The sequence below is a fragment of the Natrix helvetica genome, assembly GCF_964273705.1.
Source record: "Natrix helvetica genome assembly, chromosome: 1".
Lineage (NCBI taxonomy): Eukaryota > Metazoa > Chordata > Lepidosauria > Squamata > Natricidae > Natrix > Natrix helvetica.
The window spans coordinates 186,057,380-186,078,846 of record NC_138548.1 but is presented as its reverse complement, the minus strand read 5'-3'; the positions used below and the strand labels follow the sequence as shown (position 1 = coordinate 186,078,846).

The window sequence follows — 21,467 nt, the reverse complement described above, 5'->3', positions numbered from 1 at the left end:
GTCTTGGAGGGATTGAGCTTGAGCCTGTTCTTCCCCATCCAGATCCACACAGCCTCAAGGCATCGGGACATCACGTTGAGGACATCGTTTGGGTAGTTTGGGGTAGAGATGTTGGGTATCATCAGCATATTGATGATACCATACCCCAAAACCACAGATGATCTCGCCCAGCAGTTTCATATATATGTTGAACAGGAGGGGTGAGAGAACCGACCCCTGGGGCACCCCACAAGTGATGCACCTCGGGGTCGATCCCTGCCCTTCAGTCAACACGAACTGCGACCGATCCGACAGGTAGGAGGAGAACCGCCATAAAACGGTGCCCCCCACTCCCAACCCCCCGAGTCGTCGCAGTAGGATAGCATGGTCGATGGTATCGAAAGCCGGCGAGAGGTCTAATAGGACCAGGACAGAGGAGCAGCCACATTTGTAGCATTTCAGCAGACTTTGAGGGAGGGCTCGTCTCAGAGCCTGCTGTGGTGCTGTGGTTCCCTCCCGGCTGGGTGGTTTCAGGTCGGGTTGACCTCTCTCTTGTGTGCCCGGTTGCTTTGTCATGTCGTTGGTACGCAGCCCACTGTTGACTTTTGTTGCTACTCGGAACCACTCAGAGAGTTGATTTGGGATGTCGCAGTATGCAGTTACCTGGGCAATTTGCTTGTCCAGGCTTGTTCTGAAAAAATGCACCAGCAGCCACTCTGGTAAAGGGGGTAGCCTTCCTATGACCCTCCTAAATTCACGGATGTGCTCTTTGATGGGACGGCCCCTCTGCTTTAGGTTGCTGAGTTCCTCTTCTGCATATGGGTCCTCCTCCTCCACCTCCTCAAACCTGGCCCTAGCAGTTGCAAGAAGTCATCTATGTCTTGCAGTTGGGGGGCTCTCCTCTTGTGGAGGGCTGCTAGCCATTTCTTTGCTTCTCCCTCTAGACCCTCTGCGATGGCATTCACCATGGCTCTGGGGGATGGGTAGAGGTGTCCATAGCGTTCCAGCTGAATCAAGGAATAGGGCTAGCTGGTCTGAGTATCCGTCAAACTTTCCCCTGAATTGGGGTGGGTCATCCAGCCCTAATCCCCCAGCCTCCTGTCGGCCTTGGTATGCTTGTGCCTGATATGGCTGGTTATCTCTTTCACTCCTAGTTCGGAGAGAGGGAGGGGGTGGCCTGCTCTTGGCAGCCTGCCTGCTGCATGGGAGAGGCACTGGTTGCCATTCTGGGCTCCTTCTCCTTCCATCAGGATGGGGAGGGGAGCTGTGCTCCAATCTGCATCTCTTCCCTTCAACAAGATCAGATGTCCCTCCCCTCACTTCCTTCCTCCGTTGCTCTTTTGCACTCCCTTGGGATTCCATCTGGGGCTTTGGACTAGGGTAAGGGAATTTCCACCAGTACTTATCTTCTCTTGCTTCTGCTTCTGAGTTTTGCCACATACCTCCAGCTGCAATCAGGCTTTCTTCCAATAATCCACCTTCTGCCATGGTTGCCTGATTTCCCTCCAAGCACTCCAAATATTTGGGAGTGACTGGAGAGCCCAGGATTCAGGAAGCCCGGAAATCTTGATAGATGTTTAAAAGTGAGTTTCAGCTATCTGTGAAGGTTCCAAGAGTTGCCCTAATTAATTCACGAGCCCCGAGATGAAATTCAAAGTAAAACCATTCGTTTATTAGGACTAACATCTTGGCACGGACTTTTGTGTAGCTGAAACTAAATCACACTTAATGGTGTCTGACCTTTACTCCTGTGCCCCCTCCCCTCTGGTTGAGGTCATCAATCACATTCTCCAACAGGACGTTATGGCAGGGTTCTGGACATGCGCATTCACATCCCAGTACAGAAATATGAGGCTTTTACTCTGGCCAAAAGTATGCATGGAATTTCCTTCCCCTTCTCAAGGTGATAGTAGTCGTGGAAATGCCTTAGGCATTGACATCTGTGTTTTTAAAAGAGACTAGGAGGTTGAAATGAAAATCAAAACATACCGAGGAGATTTGCTCCGTTCAAATTTCTTCTAACTAACATATCTCAAGCAACTCCAATTAATGTGAGGTGGAATGTAACAAGGGAAAAAATCAAGAAAAAAGCACTATTTTCTCACTGATAACCTAATCTTGCCTCTGCAGCTAATGGAATGTGAAACTCTGAGCAGGAAAATTTAACTAACCAATTGCTATAAATCAGAACTTGGAAAAGAGGAGGAGAAAAGAAACATCCTGGAATTTGGCTGTATGTAAGTTTGTTCCAATTAATATATTTTGAACAACTATAACCAACGGAGAGGTGGAAGGGAACAAGGGAAAAAATAATAAAATCAAGAACTGGGAAAATACGAAGTTTTTTCTCTCTGCAAAAGATCAAGATGGCTCCCACTTCTCTTCCTTTTTACATTAGCTGAATTAGCTAAATGTAAGGTGGACCAGAACTTTGAAATAAGAACTGTATAACTAACTGCAATTTTGGAACTGGACATTAAGGAAGAGCAAAAGATTAAGATGGGTCCCGCCTTCCTTCCTCTCCACATCAGCTGAACTAGCTAAATTTAAGGTGGACCAGAACTCTGAAATAAGAATGGTATAACTAACTATAACTTTGGAACTGGACATTATGGAAAAGTGGGAATTTGAGGAACTACATGAAATTATAAAAAATGTGCATACATTATTAAAAGTCTAAATAGAATTTTGAACTCAGAGAAGCAGGAAATGAAGGAAGTAGTGAAGGAAGAAGGGGGAAGGGATAATGAAGGGGTAGAAACAGTGGAAAATAAAAAACAGACAAAAAACTTCATTGAGTTTGACGGTGGTATAAGGAAAATTGAAAAGGGGGGATGTGTCCCAACAAAAGGAAATAAAAAGCAGATAAAAGATTTTACTGAGGTTGACAGTGGCATAGGAAAAATTGCAGAGGGGGGGTTACGCACCAACAAAAGGAAATACAAAAGATTTCACTGGGTTTGACAGTGGCTTGGGGAAAATTGAAGAGGGTGGACATGTCAAAACAATTAAAGGGAGAAGACAGGAATCGAGAAGTGGGACAAAAGACTTACTAGAAAAAAATCAGATAATTAGAAATTGTTATATGGGGAAATATAAAGCTGAGATATGTGGCTTACTCCTATATATGATGATAAAATTGAGTTGCTAATTGACTGAATATGATAATGGAAAGATAATTAAATAAAAGTTAAAATATATAGAATATGGACAAATATGAAACTGTTATGGGGAGAACTTAAAGCAGAAATATGATTCACTTTTATACATGACAATTAAACTGAGTTGCTAATTGATTGAATATGACAATAGAAGGACAATTAAGTATGGCTTAAAATATATGAAACATGGATACATATAGATGTGTACCACTTGGTATTCTATATAGTAGATTAAGGGAATTGTAATGAACAATGAACAGTAAGGATTGTTATTTAAAGACAATTAAGGGTAACCTAAGCCAAAATATGGAAAAATGGAGAGGGAACATGAAATATACCTACAATGGGAAATTATTGAGATTACAAAGACAGAATCACAAATTTGGGGCATGTAAGGATGCATAATTATATAAATATAATGATGAGAATAGATGGGAATTATAACCAGGTCTACAGCTTGCCCAAAAATAGGCTGGAGTGGGGGTTTAAAAATACAATTACTATATATGTATACTTCTTTTCTTCTTTTAAAAAAGAAAGAGGAAGATATATGTCAAAATTAAATATGTATATTGAAAGGGAATTATAAATACCATCAACATAAAATGGAGCTCGTTCAGAAGCTGAAATACACCAGGTAAATGAGATGAAGAGTGTGAAGTAGAGGAGAGAGGTAAGAGAAGAAGAGAGGAATAGGAGAGAGGGGGAAGAGGAGGAGAGAAAGGAGTGGAAAGGGGAGAGAGGAGAAGGAGAGAGGAAAGAGAAGTAGAGAAGAGAAGGACGACAGAGGGAAGAAAGGAGGTAGGGAGGAGGAGGAGAGAGGGAGAAGAAAGTGATGGATAAGGTACAAATATGGTGTATGGAGAGCAGAAGAGTCAATAATTGTTTTCGAGAGTTGATGGTAAGATGAATTGATGTAAACAGTTAATAATATAATACAATGTTGGTTATGTAATAGTATACTACATGTGGCTATATGTTATGAAAATGAAAAAAAATAAAAACTTTATATGTAGGAAATAAATATTTCTCCAGGTTCTGCACCTGATATAAACAGGTGTCAGAATTTTGTCCTCCAGAATTGGCAACCTGACTATGAAGCAAGGTTCATGAATCCAATGGGCACTGTTTTTACACTTTTGCTTGAAATAATATTTGATACACTGTGAACTGATTTGAACTCAAAGTAAAAGAAAGATAGAATATGACTGGACCTGTGATGACTAGTGAAGATCCACCTCAATTAGGCATCTTGGCTCCTGCAAGCAATTGGTTCTGCCTAGGCGCAGCAATGTCTGGAGATTTATTTATTTATTTATGTATTATTAAATTTATATTGCTGCCTATTCGCCCATGGCAAATGAGATTTATCTGCCTGGATCACCTGTTTCATTTTGGTAATATGGCCTGTATTCAGGGTGTAGCCCCTATTACAGATCAAAGCAACCCAGTTGTGCTCCGACAATTGAAAACACAACATTGTTTCATTTTATATCAAAGGGCTGTTTCGATGAGGCAAAGTACCCTGTCAAGATTGAAAAATGCTTAAGCTTCCTGTGACCATTCAATGAACTGGGGGGAAGAAAAGGAAATGGAATGTGGAGGCTACAATCTTCATCCATGAGAGCCAAGTACATTTCTGCAGGTGTAAGCCAAGACATGGACTGTTATCAAAACAACAGGCTAATGCTTAATTGGACAGTGTGACCCATTCCATGGGAGGAGGGGATGAAACTCATTTTTAATTATGCTGGGTTGCATGGGAAAATTTAGAATTGGTTTTGCTTTCTTCTGTGTTGGAATGATGTACTCAATAAAGACTTGCTTTTGGGATTTTAGATCCTGAAGATGCCTGCTTTTATTGGATCTGTTAATTAGATGGTTGACACACCCATTTATACATCATAAACAAGCTTTGCATATCCCTTTTTGTAAAACAGATGTTCAGATAGTATATTATTAGGCTCAATAAGCCCTTTCATAATGGAGTTGTGTAAAGTTTCCTTTTTTTCCACAAGAGTAGAAAACGGTAAAACGGTAAAAAAAATAAAAATAAGCCTAAAGCTCTAAAAAAAGCCTTGAATGTCAAAATAGTATATCCAAAGAATATGTTTTAAAACGATTAAGAAAAAAGTCTGACAACAAGTAAATGTTATTAATTAGTATATTTTGCAAAACTGTTGGATAATTAGTTAATTAACTGCATGATTTACCCATTATGTCACATTCCATTCTTCTTAAAACTTACAGATGAATGTGTCAATATTACTCCAGAGAGTCCTAAATTAAAATTTTAAATGCCATGCTCTTTCTACTATGTTTAATATAATGTTTTATTAGAAGAAAAAAGAGGAGTGGAAGTTTAAAAAATGCTGACAAGTGAACCCATTGAATGTTGATATTCAATTTAGTCATTATTATTCAAAGTATTCCTTCTGCATAGGTCTTAAGAATCCAAAATAACAAAAGAGTTGGAAGGGACACTAAAGGTCCTCTATTCCAACTCACTGCTCAAGAAGGAGACCCTATACCATTCAAGATGTGGCAACTATATAAAAAGAAAAAATATTAAGCAAATCTCATACCACACACGGGTTTACTAAAATCACCATATCTTTCCAACAAATAGAAAGTTGTCCTCTCAAATACTTCCTAATATCAAAACTAAAGATTTCTGCAACTATCATAATTTGAGAAACAACAACCAAGCTACAACTCCAATAGTATGATAAGGTCTGGTCCAAGTTTTTTGTTTGTACATTTTAATAATTCTAAAATAGATACATCAATGTCTACGGAGGCAGGGAGCAAGGGTTGAACCATGTGTTATAATGTTGCATTGTGCTGTGATCCACAATACTCTTTTCATCATTTTGATGTCATCATGGTTAGGAATAGATGCCTATGGATGAAAGTTTAAGTAGAAGGAATAGCAGGGGCAGCAAAGAACCTTACTTGGCTTGTTAAGAGCAATTATGTTCAGAATAAACACTTGGTCTTTGGCTAGAAATGGGAAAAATCTAATCTTAAGCAACTGTTCGTGACAATCTGAACACACAGTGTACTGTTATTTCATTTTTTCAAAATTATCCTTCCCATTTTTGCCTTGTAAAATTCAGAAAAGAGATTCACTGAATATTCTCTGTAAGAATGGTACACTTCCCCAACAATTTTTGGAAGTCTGAATAAAAATGTATTTCTCTTGTCATAATCTTTGGCTATAGAAATATAGACTGAATGATAATGTTCTCATTGAAAAATAAATGCAGTAACAGGCAATTTAAAAAAAAGAACAGAAAAGGCCATTGCTTGCCTCAAGAATGAAGCATGAGTATGATGTGCAGTTACACTTTTATTAAAAAGTACAGAAACAGAGAGGCATTTCTAAGGAAGGCTGAAATTCCCAGCAGTTTGGAAATAGTTCAAATAACAGAAAATTCAAACATTTATCGAAAGATCAACCCTATTCTAAGTTATTTCATGAACCTATTCACTCATCTATAGACGCAAGAAACTCTGTTGTCCTCATTGTTAAATATTCGTATTTTTGATGGACTGTTATTAAATAAAAATTACCATATGCATGAGCCTCTATTTATCTTTATACTTTCATGTCACCTTTCTTATCTCAAAATGATTCAGCACATTAATTTGTCATAAAATGAATTAATAATCAAACAACATTCACAGCAAGAACTATTTAAAAGAATTCATTCCAAAATTAACAGCAAAAGTAGATAGTGTCATTTCTAGCTCTTATAAGCAAATATGACAACTAGTCAGCAAAGGCACCCACTCTGGGAGGAAGAAAAAGCCAACATGATGTACATACAAGGAAGGACCATGATCTGCATCATGTATGCAACAGTCAGTGATAATTCAGTCCTCAGACTAAACTGGTTGACTTTTTGTTAAGCAGCTTTTCCTATCGTGAGCTTAAATAAACAAACAGGCTTGAACTGCTCCATTTTACCAGTGAATATGAAAACCTGGAATTTTAGAGATATTTGCACAAAGAGTGATGAAATCCTTCCACTATTTCTGGCACAACTAGTAAGAATATTCCTTCCATAACAAAGCTTAAGTCAGCTTTCCTCAAGTTGTCCTTGAGGGCACTATAAAATTATACTGGGTGGCATTCTAATATTTTTCTTTTCTACTTTTTACATCACACACTTTGACTTTGAAAATAATTCTCTATTCCTAGGAACCCTGGTAATTTTGTGAGAAAAAGCAGGTAAGAAGAGTTATCTCACAAACTTTGATGTGGAAGATTCTGGAAAAAGGAAACTATAATTATTTAAAGCATAGGTATATCACATACATTATCTTCACATAGAGGATCTTCAGAGATTTCAGATTATAACTCTTATAAATCCCAGCCAGCATGAATAATGGTTCCCGCCAATTTGACTGATGGTAATTGTAGTTTAAAAGATTTTTGAGGGTGGTATTCCCTCAATTCCCTAGCCATGGATCTAGAATGCCTCCAAAAAGGTCACCAAATGGTAATCTAGATAAAGGTGAAATAATTCAATATGTGGATAGTCATACAAATATAGTTAAATCCTTTTTTTTTAAATTTTGGGCTCACCCACTTGATGGAATACACACACACACACACGCCCATGCACACACACAAAAACAGAATTTCTAAGCTAGGAGTTCACTAAGAGCAATCCTCAGCCTGATATGGGTTATTTATTTCTGGTAGGGAGTGTTTATTGTGGTTGTGAATGTAAAATGCAATGGTTAATGGGTAGAACTACAAATCAAAGAAGAGTTCTAATTCATCTTACTTCTGCCATGAGTCACACAACTTAGAGTAAGGGTGTGTCTGAGAAACATTCTGAACTTTGGCAACTTCTTCCCCCTCCCCATTTCCAACATTATCCTCAACATTGCCAAATGATCTCAATAATATTTTGAGAAGAATATTATTTCTTCAGAAAATGAGGAACGCATTGGACTCACCTCACCCACACTCTTCATTGAGCTCCCAATCTTGTTAGATGCACCTGGAAAACGATCAAGATCCCAGCGTGGTATCTTGGTTACTATGTAATCCAAGCTTGGTTCAAAACAGGCAGTGGTCTTTCCAGATACTACATTCTCAATTTTGGGTAGTGGGATCCCAAGGGCTATTTTGGCAGCTATAAATGCCAAAGGATACCTGGCATTAAGAACAAAAAGAAATATTTTCATAGGTAATCAGAATCATAGATTGGAAAGTATTCAGGTACGTATGACCATAATTGAGCCCAACATTTCTTTAGAAATTGTGCCCCCTACTGGACCGGGATGCCTTACGCACGGTCACTCATGCGCTGGTGACGTCCCGCCTGGATTACTGCAACGCTCTCTACATGGGGCTGCCCTTGGGACGCGCCCGGAGACTGCAGTTGGTTCAGAACGCAGCCGCGCGGGCTGTGATGGGGAGTACGAGGTACTCCCACGTAACACCTCTCCTGCGCGAGCTGCACTGGCTACCTGTGGTTTTTCGGGTGCGTTTCAAGGTGCTGATTACCATCTTTAAAGCGCTCCATGGCACGGGACCTAGTTACTTGCGGGATCGCATCCTCCCACATACATCCCTGCGGCCAATTCGCTCACACAGGGAGGGACTTCTCCTGGTGCCGTCCACTAGGCAATGCCAACGGGCGACACCAAGGAGTAGGGCCTTCTCTGTGATGGGCCCAACCCTCTGGAATGACCTCCCCCCCGACATTAGAACCACTTCTGACCTCCGCTCCTTCCGGCAAAAATTGAAGACTCACCTGTTCCGATTAGCAGGCCCGGCATAATTACAACTGTCCCTCCTGGCAAATGTATTATTATCTGGTTATCTTAGGGTTTTTTAATCTGTTGTGTCTGTTTTAGGGATTTTAAAAAAATTATATTTATTTAGCTTTGTACAGTTCTTTTAATTGCATTTTAACCTCCTCCAAACTGTACATATTTAATTTTTTATTGTATTTTTGTGATATTCTCTATGGACTGTACACCACCCCGAGTCCCTTCTGGGAGAGGGGGCGGTCTAGAAGCACAAATAAATTGAAATTGAATTGAATTGAAAATAGATAAGTGAGACAGTTATTAAGTGAGTTTTGCTGCATTTTATGACCTTTATTACCACAGTTGTTAAGTGAATTACTGTAGTTGTAATATGATTGTAAAGTGAAACTGGCTTCCCCATTGACTTTGCTGGGACACTGCAACTGTCATAAATATGAATCAATTGCCAAGTATCTGAATTTTGATCACATGACCATGGAAATGCTATAATGATTGTAAGGGTGAAAAACGGTCATAAGTCACTTTCTCAATGCTGTGGTAACATTGAATGGTTATTAAGTGAAAGGTCAAGGACTACCTGCATTCGAGAACTTCTAGTCCAGGGGTGTCCAAACTTGGCAACTTTAAGACTTGTGGACTTCAACTCCCAGAATTCTGGGAGTCGAAGTCCACAAGTCTTAAAGTTGCCAAGTTTGGACACCCCTGTTCTAGTCCAACCCTGTGCACAAATCAGGAATCTTCCGACTATCCAAACATTAATAGAAAACTTCCAGTGATGGACCACTTAAAGAATTGTTTATTTAAGTGACATTATATTTCCGTTTATTGCTCACTGCTTGGAAATGCAGTTCATGTAATAAATGTTAAATATTGGGCCCAGCTCATAACAGATTAGTGGTGTAGCTTCTTTTGTCCATATTTGTTCAGCATGTTTGAAGGATATAAACATTGTATAATGTATATTTCTTACAGTTATTGTCTATGCTACTGAAAATGTAGAATACAGTATTCATTTGATCTTGAGTACAGCAAATAAAACGATGGTTGGTTAATGCTTGGAAGACCATATACATAGTAAAACTATTTTATTTGCATTTACACACAATGATGAATCCAAACAAAAGAGGCTATTGAGGGGAAAGGACAGAGAGTACATCAAAAGCTTTTGCATATCACAAATTGTAGAGTTTAAAAAGATCATAAGGATAATCTAATTCAGTATTTCTCAGCTTCAGCTACTTTGTAAGATATGTGAACTTCAATTCCCAGAATTCTCAAGCTAGCATTCCCCAACCAGCTGGAATTCTGGGAACTGGAGTACACACATCTTGCAAAGTTGCTGAGGTTGAGAAACACTGATCCAGTTCAACCCTACAGCAGCTGCACAAACCGCTTAGGTTTGGTCCACTAGGCACATAGAGACCAGACCACTTATTTTTCTTCAAAACAGACAGAACTTTATTTTGCTCAATATTTTTCTTCAAGGTTTCAGAATCTTTCTAGCTTCATCATGATTTCTGGAAGACTTGGGGAATATCTGGTAAGGTCTGCTTGAACTGTGTTCAGCATTTCCACTACCGAGGAAAAGAAGAAGGGGAAAACCCCCCCAAGGTTACAGCATACTTTGTACACCTACAGAATTTAATTTTTCACTCCAGGCAAGAAAGGAATCCTTGAAGAAAAGGCATCAAAGCCGACATGCATGACATCCAGTATTGATAATCAAGCAGCTCTAGCAAGAGTGTCCAGCCTGAGGGTGAAGGCTGCACGCAGCCCTGCGAAGTCTCTCCATACACTTAATTATTAATTTTAACATAACAGAATTAGAAAAGTATTAAATATATGAGGAAGGCATTCATGAATTTAACTGAAATTACTGTATGTTTGGCTACATATTTAAATATTTCCAAAGGCTTTTTTAAAAAAAAAAATCCAAATGCTTCCTTTACGTAGCTGCCCACCCATTACTGTTTCCAGCCTTACCCTGTGGCCTTCGATGCCAAGGCAGAGCTTCTAGAAAGTCGAGCATTAACTTCAATGATGCAGTACTCCAGAGAGGTGGGATTTAAGGCATACTGGATATTACACTCTCCCACAATGTTCAAGTGGCGGACAACGTTGATGGTGGATTTCCGTAGCATCTGTAATTCTTCATTTGAAAGGGTCTGGCTGGGAGCCACCACAATAGAATCTCCTAATTGAAGAAGAAGAAGAATTGGATAGCAGTTATCATGATTTAACTGTGCAAGATTTGGTATCTATTAATGCTAGAGACATACTTTAAGCCAACAAATAGATTATCAATAAGCTTGCACAGAACTAAAATGCATGGGAATAAATTTACTAAGTACTGGAAGCAAATTTAGTTATTTGATACAATTTAAAACAAAATTTAAATTAAGCCTTTAGAAGTAGACAACGTACAAATAACATACATATACGTTTGCATACACACATGCATTATAAGACATATTAAGTAGAAAACTGGTAACATGCTGACCAACTCTTAACTATATTTTGTTTCTTTGTATCTTGAATTCCACAGAATTTTGATGAAACTGGATCTGTAATAAAATAACTGCATTCTACTGTATATATGTACACACCTGTTGCAATAATACTCCAGATGAATGAATTATTCCTTACACTTTCAAATATTTTCAAGATTCCTTGAAGCTATTGATGCATATTAGATTGGTGCCAAGTGTTTGAAAGAAGTGATTCATGAAAGTGCATTAAAAAAACTTTTTTTGTAATAATTAAAGCAGCTTTTTCATTTATATACCTCAAGCAAAACAAAGCTCAAGCTTGCAAACAACATGGCTGTCTTAATAATTCAAAGATTAACCAACCCTCTCCTATCCCTATCTGGCAATATCTGAGGTCAAAATGTCCAAACCTTGGACAGAGATGGTTCTGGAGGTTAAAGGAGTCATTTGGTGTTAAGACTGGATTAGAGATATTGGATCAGAACTAAGCTTGGGACTCCAATGACAAAGTTTTAAATAACAATATGAGAATGAGCTAAGCAAACATACCTGTATGAACTCCCATTGCATCAACATTTTCCATATTGCAGACAGTGATACAATTGTCAGCTGCATCTCTCACAACTTCATATTCAATTTCCTTCCATCCTACCACTGATTTCTCCACAAGAATTTGATTGGTCATTGCAAATGCCTTGATGATTATAGCAAAGAGAAAGTCATAAAGATTTATAGTTCTGTTAAAAAATTAACATTTCTTAGTGCTCTCGAAACATAGTTGCTGTCAAAGGGCCATTTCTATTAATAAGAAACAGACTTGCAAGAGCAGCTTGGCTACATAAAGAAATGCACAATACTTTCAGTGAAATTTTCCAAAAACCTACTTATCATCATGAAACATAGGTGTAGGATGGCAAGAATGCCACAAACAAGACTTTAGAGTGTGGGTGGTTACTGCAGGGAGCATGGTGGTGGTGTGGATAGGGACAGACAGATGTCCTTTTTCAGTGCCATTGTAACTTTGAATGATTGCTGAATGAGTGGGCATGAAGCAAGGAATACCTATAAAGCTAATGAACACAGTAATACATTCCATATCTAGAGTTTCATGATACTGTATCAGTCACTATTTAGTTGGCTTTTAGATGAACAAAAACAAAGGGGACAGGTCTGTGAAATAGAGATCAGCCTTGCAGCTTAAATTGATATTTTATATTCAATAGTATATTTTATATTTAAAAATATGTAAGAGATAAGCATCAGGAAAAGAACATCAGTTTTCTCTCCAGTTAATCAGATATACAGTATTTGATCTGCTTATTATATTCAAATCTAACCCTACCATCTGGCAGAATGAGGTGGTCACCATGGATGGCAGAGAGCCAAAGCCTCAACATCACAATCTGGCCAGAAGTCTATGGTGAAAGCATTACCCTTTTGCCAGCATTGAAAAAAAATTCAACTGTCAGCTATTTGCATCTTGAACTAGAATAAGATGTCTAATAATCTACTTTGGGATGATTTCTGATAATCAAGTTACTCAGATGATAAATATGCTTCACTATACTTTCTGACTCTAAATTTCCAGAGGCTACAACATAATAGTGTCATTTTGTATATAATGTAAGTGGGCATTATATTATTCTTCTTACTTTATATTAGTCTTATAGTATGGTTCTATTAATCATGAGTACACAACAGGGTTCCCATACATCAGCGATGGTGAACCCATACACATGCGCGCACTACAGGTGCTCCCCCCATTTTTGCATGCTTTTTTTGTTCTCCCCAGGCTCCAGAGGCTTTATAGGAGCCTGGGGAGGGCGAAAACAGCCTCCCCGCCCACCCCGGAAGCCCTCCGGAGGCTTGAGGGACCTTCAGGACGCTTCCCTGAATCCTCTGGAGGAGTCAAAACAACCCTCCAAGCAAACCAGAAGTCCGTTCCCGAACTTCTGGTTTGCCCATAGGGCCGTTTTTTTGCACTCCGGAGGCTTCAGGGAAGCTCATGAAGCCTCCGGAGGGCCTTCAGGGGGTGGGGGAGGCTCTTTTCACCCTCCCAGGCTCCTATAAAGCCTCTGGAGCCTGGGGAGGGCGAAAAATGGCTTTTAAAAAGGGTGAACTCAGCTGGCCAGCATGCACATGTGTGCTGGCCAGCTGACAGGGCAGCGCCTTGTGTGCCCTGACAAATGGCTCCGCGTGCCACCTGTGGCACGCGTGCCATAGGTTCGCCATCACTGCCATACATCATCTAAGTAAACATGTCTCTCTTCTTTTGCAAGCAAGCTATGATCCAGTGATGGGTTCCGGATACCATTGCAACCAGTACGCTGCAAAGGGGCCCAGCATCCACCACGTGAATGTGCACAGCACGCGTACAGCACATGCATGCATACTTACCACTCCCAATGCTCCAGCTGCTCGGCGGAGCATCACACAGGCGCCGTACCCTCGGTTTGCATGCGCTAAAGCCGCAATCGGCTCAAATAGAGGTAAGGAGAGCGGGCCGGCGGGTGGGCCCTCTGGAGCACTGTACCAGAATGGTACCTGGTGCTCTCAGCAGGCACCGGTTCACCTGTACTGGTCGTATCCCACCATTGCTATGATCCTAACATCTTTTAGTGGCAGAAGCCCTCCCTATGGCTAATTTTTTTGTTATTAAGGCAACATTTCCAAAGCTGAGAAAGCTCATGCATTCCAAAGGATGAGAACTTCAAAGAATGAAAATGTTTCCATAATCTATTGAGGTTGTCCCCTTGTTCATATTTTCAGATACCAATGACATCCTCCACACAACCCATCAGTTCTGAGGATCCATCCATCACTTTTTAGAGGTAGCACGTTTTATAAACTCCCTAGGCAGAAATAATTACTTTATTCTACTGAAGATTATCTATCAACACATATATAATGAAAAGTATTAAGATTTTAAATATTATTGGATATTGATAGTTTATTAAACCATTATCATAAAATATATCAATATGAAAAGGTGAAAATGGATAAATGAATTTTCAGACTCAATTTGCTAGTTGCTTAGAAAATACATGGACTAGGGTAAAAGGTCCAAAGTCCTCTTTTCTGATGAGAGCAACTTTTGCCAAAAGCACCAAAAACTGGTTCAATGACCATGGGATTACTGTGCTTGATTGGCCTCTCCATTCTTCCTCCATACTCTGGGTCCTTGGTTTCAAAATGAGATGCATCATCAGAAAAGAGGACTTTGGACCACTGAGCAACAGGACTTTGGACCACTGTGCTTCATTAAGACCAGGGTCAAAGCAGCCGTCTACCAGGAGATTTTGGAGCACTTCATGCTTCCTTCTGCAGACGAGATTTATGGGGATGCTGACTTCATTTTCCAGCTGCCCACACTGCCAAAAGCACCAAAACCTGGTTCAATGACCATGGGATTACTGTGCTTGATTGGCTAGCAAACTCGCCTGACTTGAGATCTATGGGGCATTGAAAGATCTATGGGGCATTGAAAGATGAGAGACATGAGATCGAACAATGCAGAAGAGCTGAAGGCCGCTATTGAAGCATCCTGGTCTTCCATAGTACCTCAGCAATGCCACAGGCTGATAGCTTCCATGCCACGCTGCATTGAGGCAGTAATTGCTGCAAAGGGGGCCCAAACACACGAAGGCGGCCACACACTGGACCTTATCTTTGTATCTGAGCAGTGGACGAGTGATCTGGGAATAGGGGATTTAGAGATTACGCCCCTGTCATGGTCAGATCACTCATGTCTCCGGCTGGACTTCCCTGGCGCTACCCTCCACCGCGAGGAGGCGGAGCCAGTTTGTTCAAGCTGGTACCGCCCCAAGCACTTGATGGAACCGGACAGGTTCCAGACGGAGCTTGGGCCTTTACCTGTAGCCCTGACCTGCGCTCGGTCGGAGGACCTAGTCGACGCCTGGAATAGGGCGACGGCGGGGGCCTTGGACCGGGTTGCGCCTCTGCGACCTCTCCTACGGCAACGACCCACCCGGGCTCCCTGGTATACCGAGGAGCTTAGGGTGATGAAGCCCCATAGGAGACATCTAGAGAGCAGGTGGAGGTCCTCACGCTCCGAATCTGACCGAACACAGGTAAGAGCCTATTTACGGACCTACCTTGTGGCATTGAGAGTGGCCAAACGTAGACATTGTGCCGCTCTCATTGCGTCTGCGGATAACCGCCCAACCGCCCTGCCGCCCTGTTTAGGGTGACCCGCTCTCTCCTGTCGCAGGAGACGCGGGAGGCACCCTTGCAGGGAAGAGCAGAGGAGTTTGGGGAATATCTGCAAGACAAAGTCGCTCAGATCCGGAGCGGATGGGCCCCCCTCAGTGTACCGGACGAGCCGACATCAGTGAGTCTTGTGAGTCCACTCTGGGAGGAGTTTGACTCTGTTGCCCCCGAGGATTTAGACGGGTTGCGTGGATGGCTGCGACCCACCACATGTTCAATGGACCCGTGCCCCTCCTGGTTGGTACTGGCATCCTGGGAGGTGACGCGAGGCTGGCTTCTGGGCCTGGTGAACGCCTCATTGAGCGAGGGTTCCTTGCCGACTGCCTTGAAAGAGGCGGTGGTGAGGCCCCTGCTCAAGAAGCCTTCACTTGACCCAACGGAGCTAGCTAATTATCGTCCAGTCTCCAACCTCCCCTTTTTAGCGAAGGTTGTCGAGAATGTGGTGGCGCAGCAATTTCCACGTCACCTCGACGAATCCGTATATCTAGACCCACGCCAGTCCGGTTTCCGACCCGGGCACAGCACCGAGACAGCCTTGGTCGCGTTGGTGGATGATCTCTGGAGGGCCAGAGATAGAGGTTGCTCCTCTATCCTGGTCCTATTAGACCTCTCAGCGGCTTTTGATACCATCGACCATGGTATCCTACTGCGCCGGCTGGAGGGGATGGGAGTTGGAGGCACCGTTTTACGGTGGTTCGGCTCCTACCTCTCCGGCCGGATGCAATATGTGTTGACTGGGGGGCAGAGGTCAACCCCGAGGCCACTCTCTTGTGGGGTGCCGCAGGGGTCGGTCCTCTCGCCCCTTCTGTTCAACGCATACGTTAAGCCGCTGGGTGAGATCATCCGTGGTTTTGGGGTTGAGTACCATCTGTACGCTGATGATACTCAGTTGTACATCTCAACCCCAAGCCACCCCAACGAGGCTGTCGAAGTGATGTCCCGGTGTTTGGAAGCCGTCGGGGTCTGGATGGGGGACAACAGACTCAAACTCAACCCCTCCAAGACTGAGTGGCTGTGGCTACCGGCGCCTCGGTTCAGCCAGTTGATCCCATCACTGGCCATAGGGGGCGAACAATTGCCCCCTGTGGAACGGGCGCGCAATTTGGGCATCCTCCTAGACGCCCGGCTGTCAATGGATGATCATGTGGCAGCCGTGGCAAGGGGGGCGTTCCACCAGGTTCGCCTGGTGCGCCAATTGCGCCCCCTTCTGGACCGTGATGCCCTACGCACAGTCACTCATGCACTGGTGACGTCTCGCCTGGACTACTGTAACGCTCTCTACATGGGGCTTCCCTTGGGACGCGCCCGAAGACTGCAGCTAGTCCAGAACGCAGCCGTGCGGGTAGTCATGGGGAGTACTAGGTACTCCCACGTAACACCTCTTCTGCGCGAGCTGCACTGGCTACCTGTGGTCTTTCGGGTGCGTTTCAAGGTTCTGATCACCATCTTTAAAGCGCTCCATGGCATAGGGCCTAGTTACCTGCGGGATCGCATCCTCCCACATACATCCCTGCGGCCAATCCGCTCTCACAGGGAGGGCCTTCTCCTGGTGCCGTCCACGAGGCAATGCCAACGGGCGACACCAAGGAGTAGGGCCTTCTCTGTGATGGGCCCAACCCTCTGGAATGACCTCCCCCCCAATATTAGAACCACTACTGACCTCCGCTCCTTCCGACAGAAACTGAAAACACACCTGTTCCGACTGGCTGGTTTGGCATAATTTTAACGTTTACCTCCTGGCATACACATTCTTACTGGTTTTTAGAGGGATATTGTTTTAAATTTAACTTGATATTTTAAACTTTTGTATTGATTTATTTATTAGCTGTACAGTTTGGCATATTTTACCCTCCTCTTATACATGTATTTATATAGTTATTTCTACGTTTTAATCTGTTGTATTTTGGTACGGACTGTACACCGCCCCGAGTCCCTTTCGGGAGAGGGGGCAGTATATAAACGCTAATAATAAATAAATAAATAAATAAAATAAACCAAATACTGAGTACATATGCATCCTTATACTTTTCAGAGGTCTGATATTGTACTATGTACAATCCTTGTTTTATTGATTGCATGTAATATTCTAATTTTCTGAGATGGTGGATTTGGGGTTTTCATGAGCTGTATGCCATAATCATCACAATTATGACAAAGCACAGCTTGAACTATCTTGCTTTGCATGCAATGAGTCTTATCTCATATATTAGTTTCACCTTTTAAGTTGCATTACTGAAATAAGTGGACTTTTGCATGATATTCTAATTTTTCGAGTTTCACCTGTATATGTACTTATTTAACTTAAAATAGCTGTAATAGTGAAGTAATGTCTAATGTACAGACCTATTTTTTCCGTATGTGATGGATTTAAATCAAAGTGCTAATTATTATATAATTATTTATATAATTGTATAATAATAGTTATATAATATTGAGTATTTACACTAATATTCAGATGATGCTTGTTGTTCCTATCGTATACTAACATAGGTGCTGAAATTGGATTTTCAGTGTACACACTGTCATAAGCCAACATATGGCTTATGACACTGCCTGCTGTGCCCTGATTTCTACCTTGGATTTATGTGTTTCATTTATTAAATGTTTATGCTGCCCATCTCCCCTGCAAGGTGACCTTGGGCAGCTAACCAGGTGACTCTGGGCAGATGATCCTCAAGTTTCAGATGTGATACCAAAATACTACCAAAGAACCACCAGAACAATACCTTGGTAGCAAGATCCAGGAGATGCTCCTTGTCAATGCATAAACCTGATCCTAGTCCTCCTAAGGCATAAGCTGAGCGGATCATAACAGGATAGCCAATTTTTTCTGCTGCTTCCAAAGCATCTTCTATCTGCCACAACACAAAAATGAACAGAAAATAAGATTACAGTAGATAGAAAATCTCTCTATATCATTGAATTACTGCCTAATATGCTATAAATTAGGCCTATAGATCAGAGGTGGTATTCAGCAGGTTCCCACCAGTTCTGGAAAACTGGTAGCGGATATTTTGAGTAGTTCAGAGAACCAGTAAATACCACCTCTGACTGGCCCCACCCCCATCTATTCTCTGCCTCCTAGTCCCAGCTGATCTGGAGGGAATGGGAATTTTGTAGTAACCTTCCCCTGGAGTGGGGTGGGAATGGAGATTTTACAGTATCCTTCCCCTGCCATGCCCACCAAGCCATGCCCACAGAACCAGTAGTAAAAAAATGTGAATCCCACCACTGCTGTAGATGCCGATTAAGTTAATACTTAATGTTCAATTAGGACAGTAGGTAAGTAAGTAAAACTTTATTACGGTCAAAGACCAGCAATACACATTAGTTTTTACAATAATTTTTATAATATTTTTTCAATTAGGACAAAATGGTAGATAAATTTACTCTAATAACTTTCCTGAAAAAAATCTGGGAAAGCTAGGTTTGGGAATGGTGATTTTTTAAAAAAAAAACTTCATTGAACAATTTTACATTTTCCTGTGTACACACTTCATGGGAATAGATAACAAGATTCTCTCAGGATATTCAATAACATTGACTTTTCATCACCTTATGACTAACTGACTACAATGGGTAATGGTAGGTAGAGATTTAAGGATTTACTCTCAGCTCTTTCTCAATCATTCTCCCCTGTTTTTTGTCTAAGAAATTGCTAACTTCTACTCACTTGCCTTTGCCTTTCTTCTCATGCATACATACATAAAGCACGGACTTTTTCATTTGTCTCCTGGTAGGATATCATTAGCTAACTGCTAGACTTTGTCTATTTTTTCTTAAATAAATCTCTTTTCTGTTATAATTGTGAAACCTGCTTTGCTAATCATTGCTCAAGTCAAATATCTGCTCTCAGGAATTCTTAAGTGCACACATAGTACACTTCTACCTGCAATAGTACTATTAACCCAGGACTAAAACGAGCATGCAAAAAGATTCCATAAAAGAGAAAGAAAGGGTAACTCTCTTTAACAGTTAAAAAAAGGATTAGAAAATAAAAATCATGACAAAATTGGAATGATTTGTCTGGGGGTAAACAAATTCATTGTCCTAACCTTAACCATAAACAGAATTGTTCATTACCTTATAATCTATGGACTTTAATAGGACAAAAACCATTTTGAGTTAGTTGTTAAATCATGTTAGCATTTCAATAATATTAAAAATTGAAGTTATTTGCTCAAAAACAATTACCCTCAAGTAAAATGTCAGAAAGGATCTAAGATCTAAAGTTCCTCTATAGTTAATGTACTGCAAATGCTCAATCAAGTCATCTGGCTCTACCATTGACAGAACTGAGTTGGGGTCGTGAAGAAGAGAAGTGGGTAGGCTCTGCAGTGCCTCTTCTCTGCTTGTCCTACCCCTGGCCAGAACTGGGTAGATCTGCCTGTGATGAAGGACTGTGAAGAAATGGCACCCTCCCTGGTTGGAGTCAGAGACTAGGATGTACGGCATGGTGATACCTTTACCTTTCAACTTGTAAGGTCTTTGGAGAGACAAAGTTTGCTGCTGCAGCACCACTACTCATGCAAAGACAGTGGGACAAATGATAGACTGAAAGGGAGAACTTTCAAAATATAGCCTAGATCCGCCTGCAAATGGGATGCCATATATTCCCTTCACTGAAATTATGCTTTATTTCTGCCTTCTTCATATATATTTGTGAGTCAAAATATATTCAGAGCAATGATAAATGGAGAATTATATCCTGTTCCCACAATTAGAATGACACGGCCTCCAAACTTATCACCAGACACCAGACACATCACCAGTTCAGCCATTTCAAACTATCACCAGATTTATTATTTGAAATCTGAATTACCGATTCCACAGCATAGCTGGGAGCAATCTTCTCATTAATTTCATTCAGTTTGTCTGCAAAAATCTGCCTGTCCTCAGTAGCCATGATAGATTCAACTGATGTTCCAAGGACCTTCACTCCATATTCCTGCAAAATGCCACGTTTAAACAGCTCCACTCCTGTACACAGAATGAATTGGAACAATTAGCATTCATAAATGTTCAGAAATCTTTTCTCTTTAGCAACTGATTCTTTAGCTATGATGGGGAAGTGAAGGCAGGCCATCATGTTACACATAGGGTCATATAGGGCCAGCTGGCATGAATGTGCATCAGTGTAAGAAAAGTGGGAGTTAAGTTATTTCTATAATTTATGTGCCATTCCCTTTCCAGAGACTTTGAGCAACATATAATATTGTTTGAAAATTAAAAACAAATATTGGTTAATGAGATGATAACTAAGGCACCTTTCCAGATAGCATAATCTTACTCATCCCCAAATGCCTTTCTGAACAACCACATTTTACATCACTCTAAAAATGTAGCGGGGGTGGGGTGGGTTGTTGGTTAATCAAGATATCTGAGAATAAGCAGAATTGGGAGGGAGAATCCCTGAGCCTGAGAAGGCTCAAGCCTGGAGTCCCTGAAGGTGTCTCTCCTTTAATGGTGGAAACTGTCCACACAACTGGCAAACCAATGAAACAGAACTACATGGATCCCAGAAAGAGTTGAATTCCCAGCCACTTAATTAAGACACAGTCTCTTTGAAATGCTTCCTTTCCCATATTTTGCATTTGGTCTATGTTGCCTTTTCTCACAGATACAGGAAGTCCACATGTTTTGATCGTAACCAAAATTTGCATTGCTAATTGTTACATGCACCCAAGAAATAGGCTCCACCAAGGTCCTCCATTCCGGTGGGAGAATACTCAAAGCTGATTGGCCGAGCCATCTGACAGCTCCCTATAAAAGGACTAACCGTCAGACAGGCCGGTGCAGGATTTGTAAACAG

The 21,467-nt window shown here is 41.3% G+C and overlaps 1 protein-coding gene across 4 annotated transcripts in view; it reads right to left on the bottom strand.

The window, feature by feature from the left end:
- Positions 1–21,467, bottom strand: part of CPS1 (carbamoyl-phosphate synthase 1) — a 177,952-nt gene that overhangs the window by 101,225 nt on the left and 55,260 nt on the right. For all 4 annotated transcript variants that reach the window (XM_081937064.1, XM_081937065.1, XM_081937066.1 and 1 more), the window contains exons 15-19: positions 20,478–20,635; positions 18,382–18,510; positions 11,975–12,119; positions 10,920–11,130; positions 8,115–8,313 (exon numbers count right to left, since the gene is read on the bottom strand). In XM_081937064.1, the coding sequence (XP_081793190.1) occupies positions 8,115–8,313; positions 10,920–11,130; positions 11,975–12,119; positions 18,382–18,510; positions 20,478–20,635 (842 nt within the window). The remainder of the gene's footprint in view (positions 1–8,114; positions 8,314–10,919; positions 11,131–11,974; positions 12,120–18,381; positions 18,511–20,477; positions 20,636–21,467) is intronic.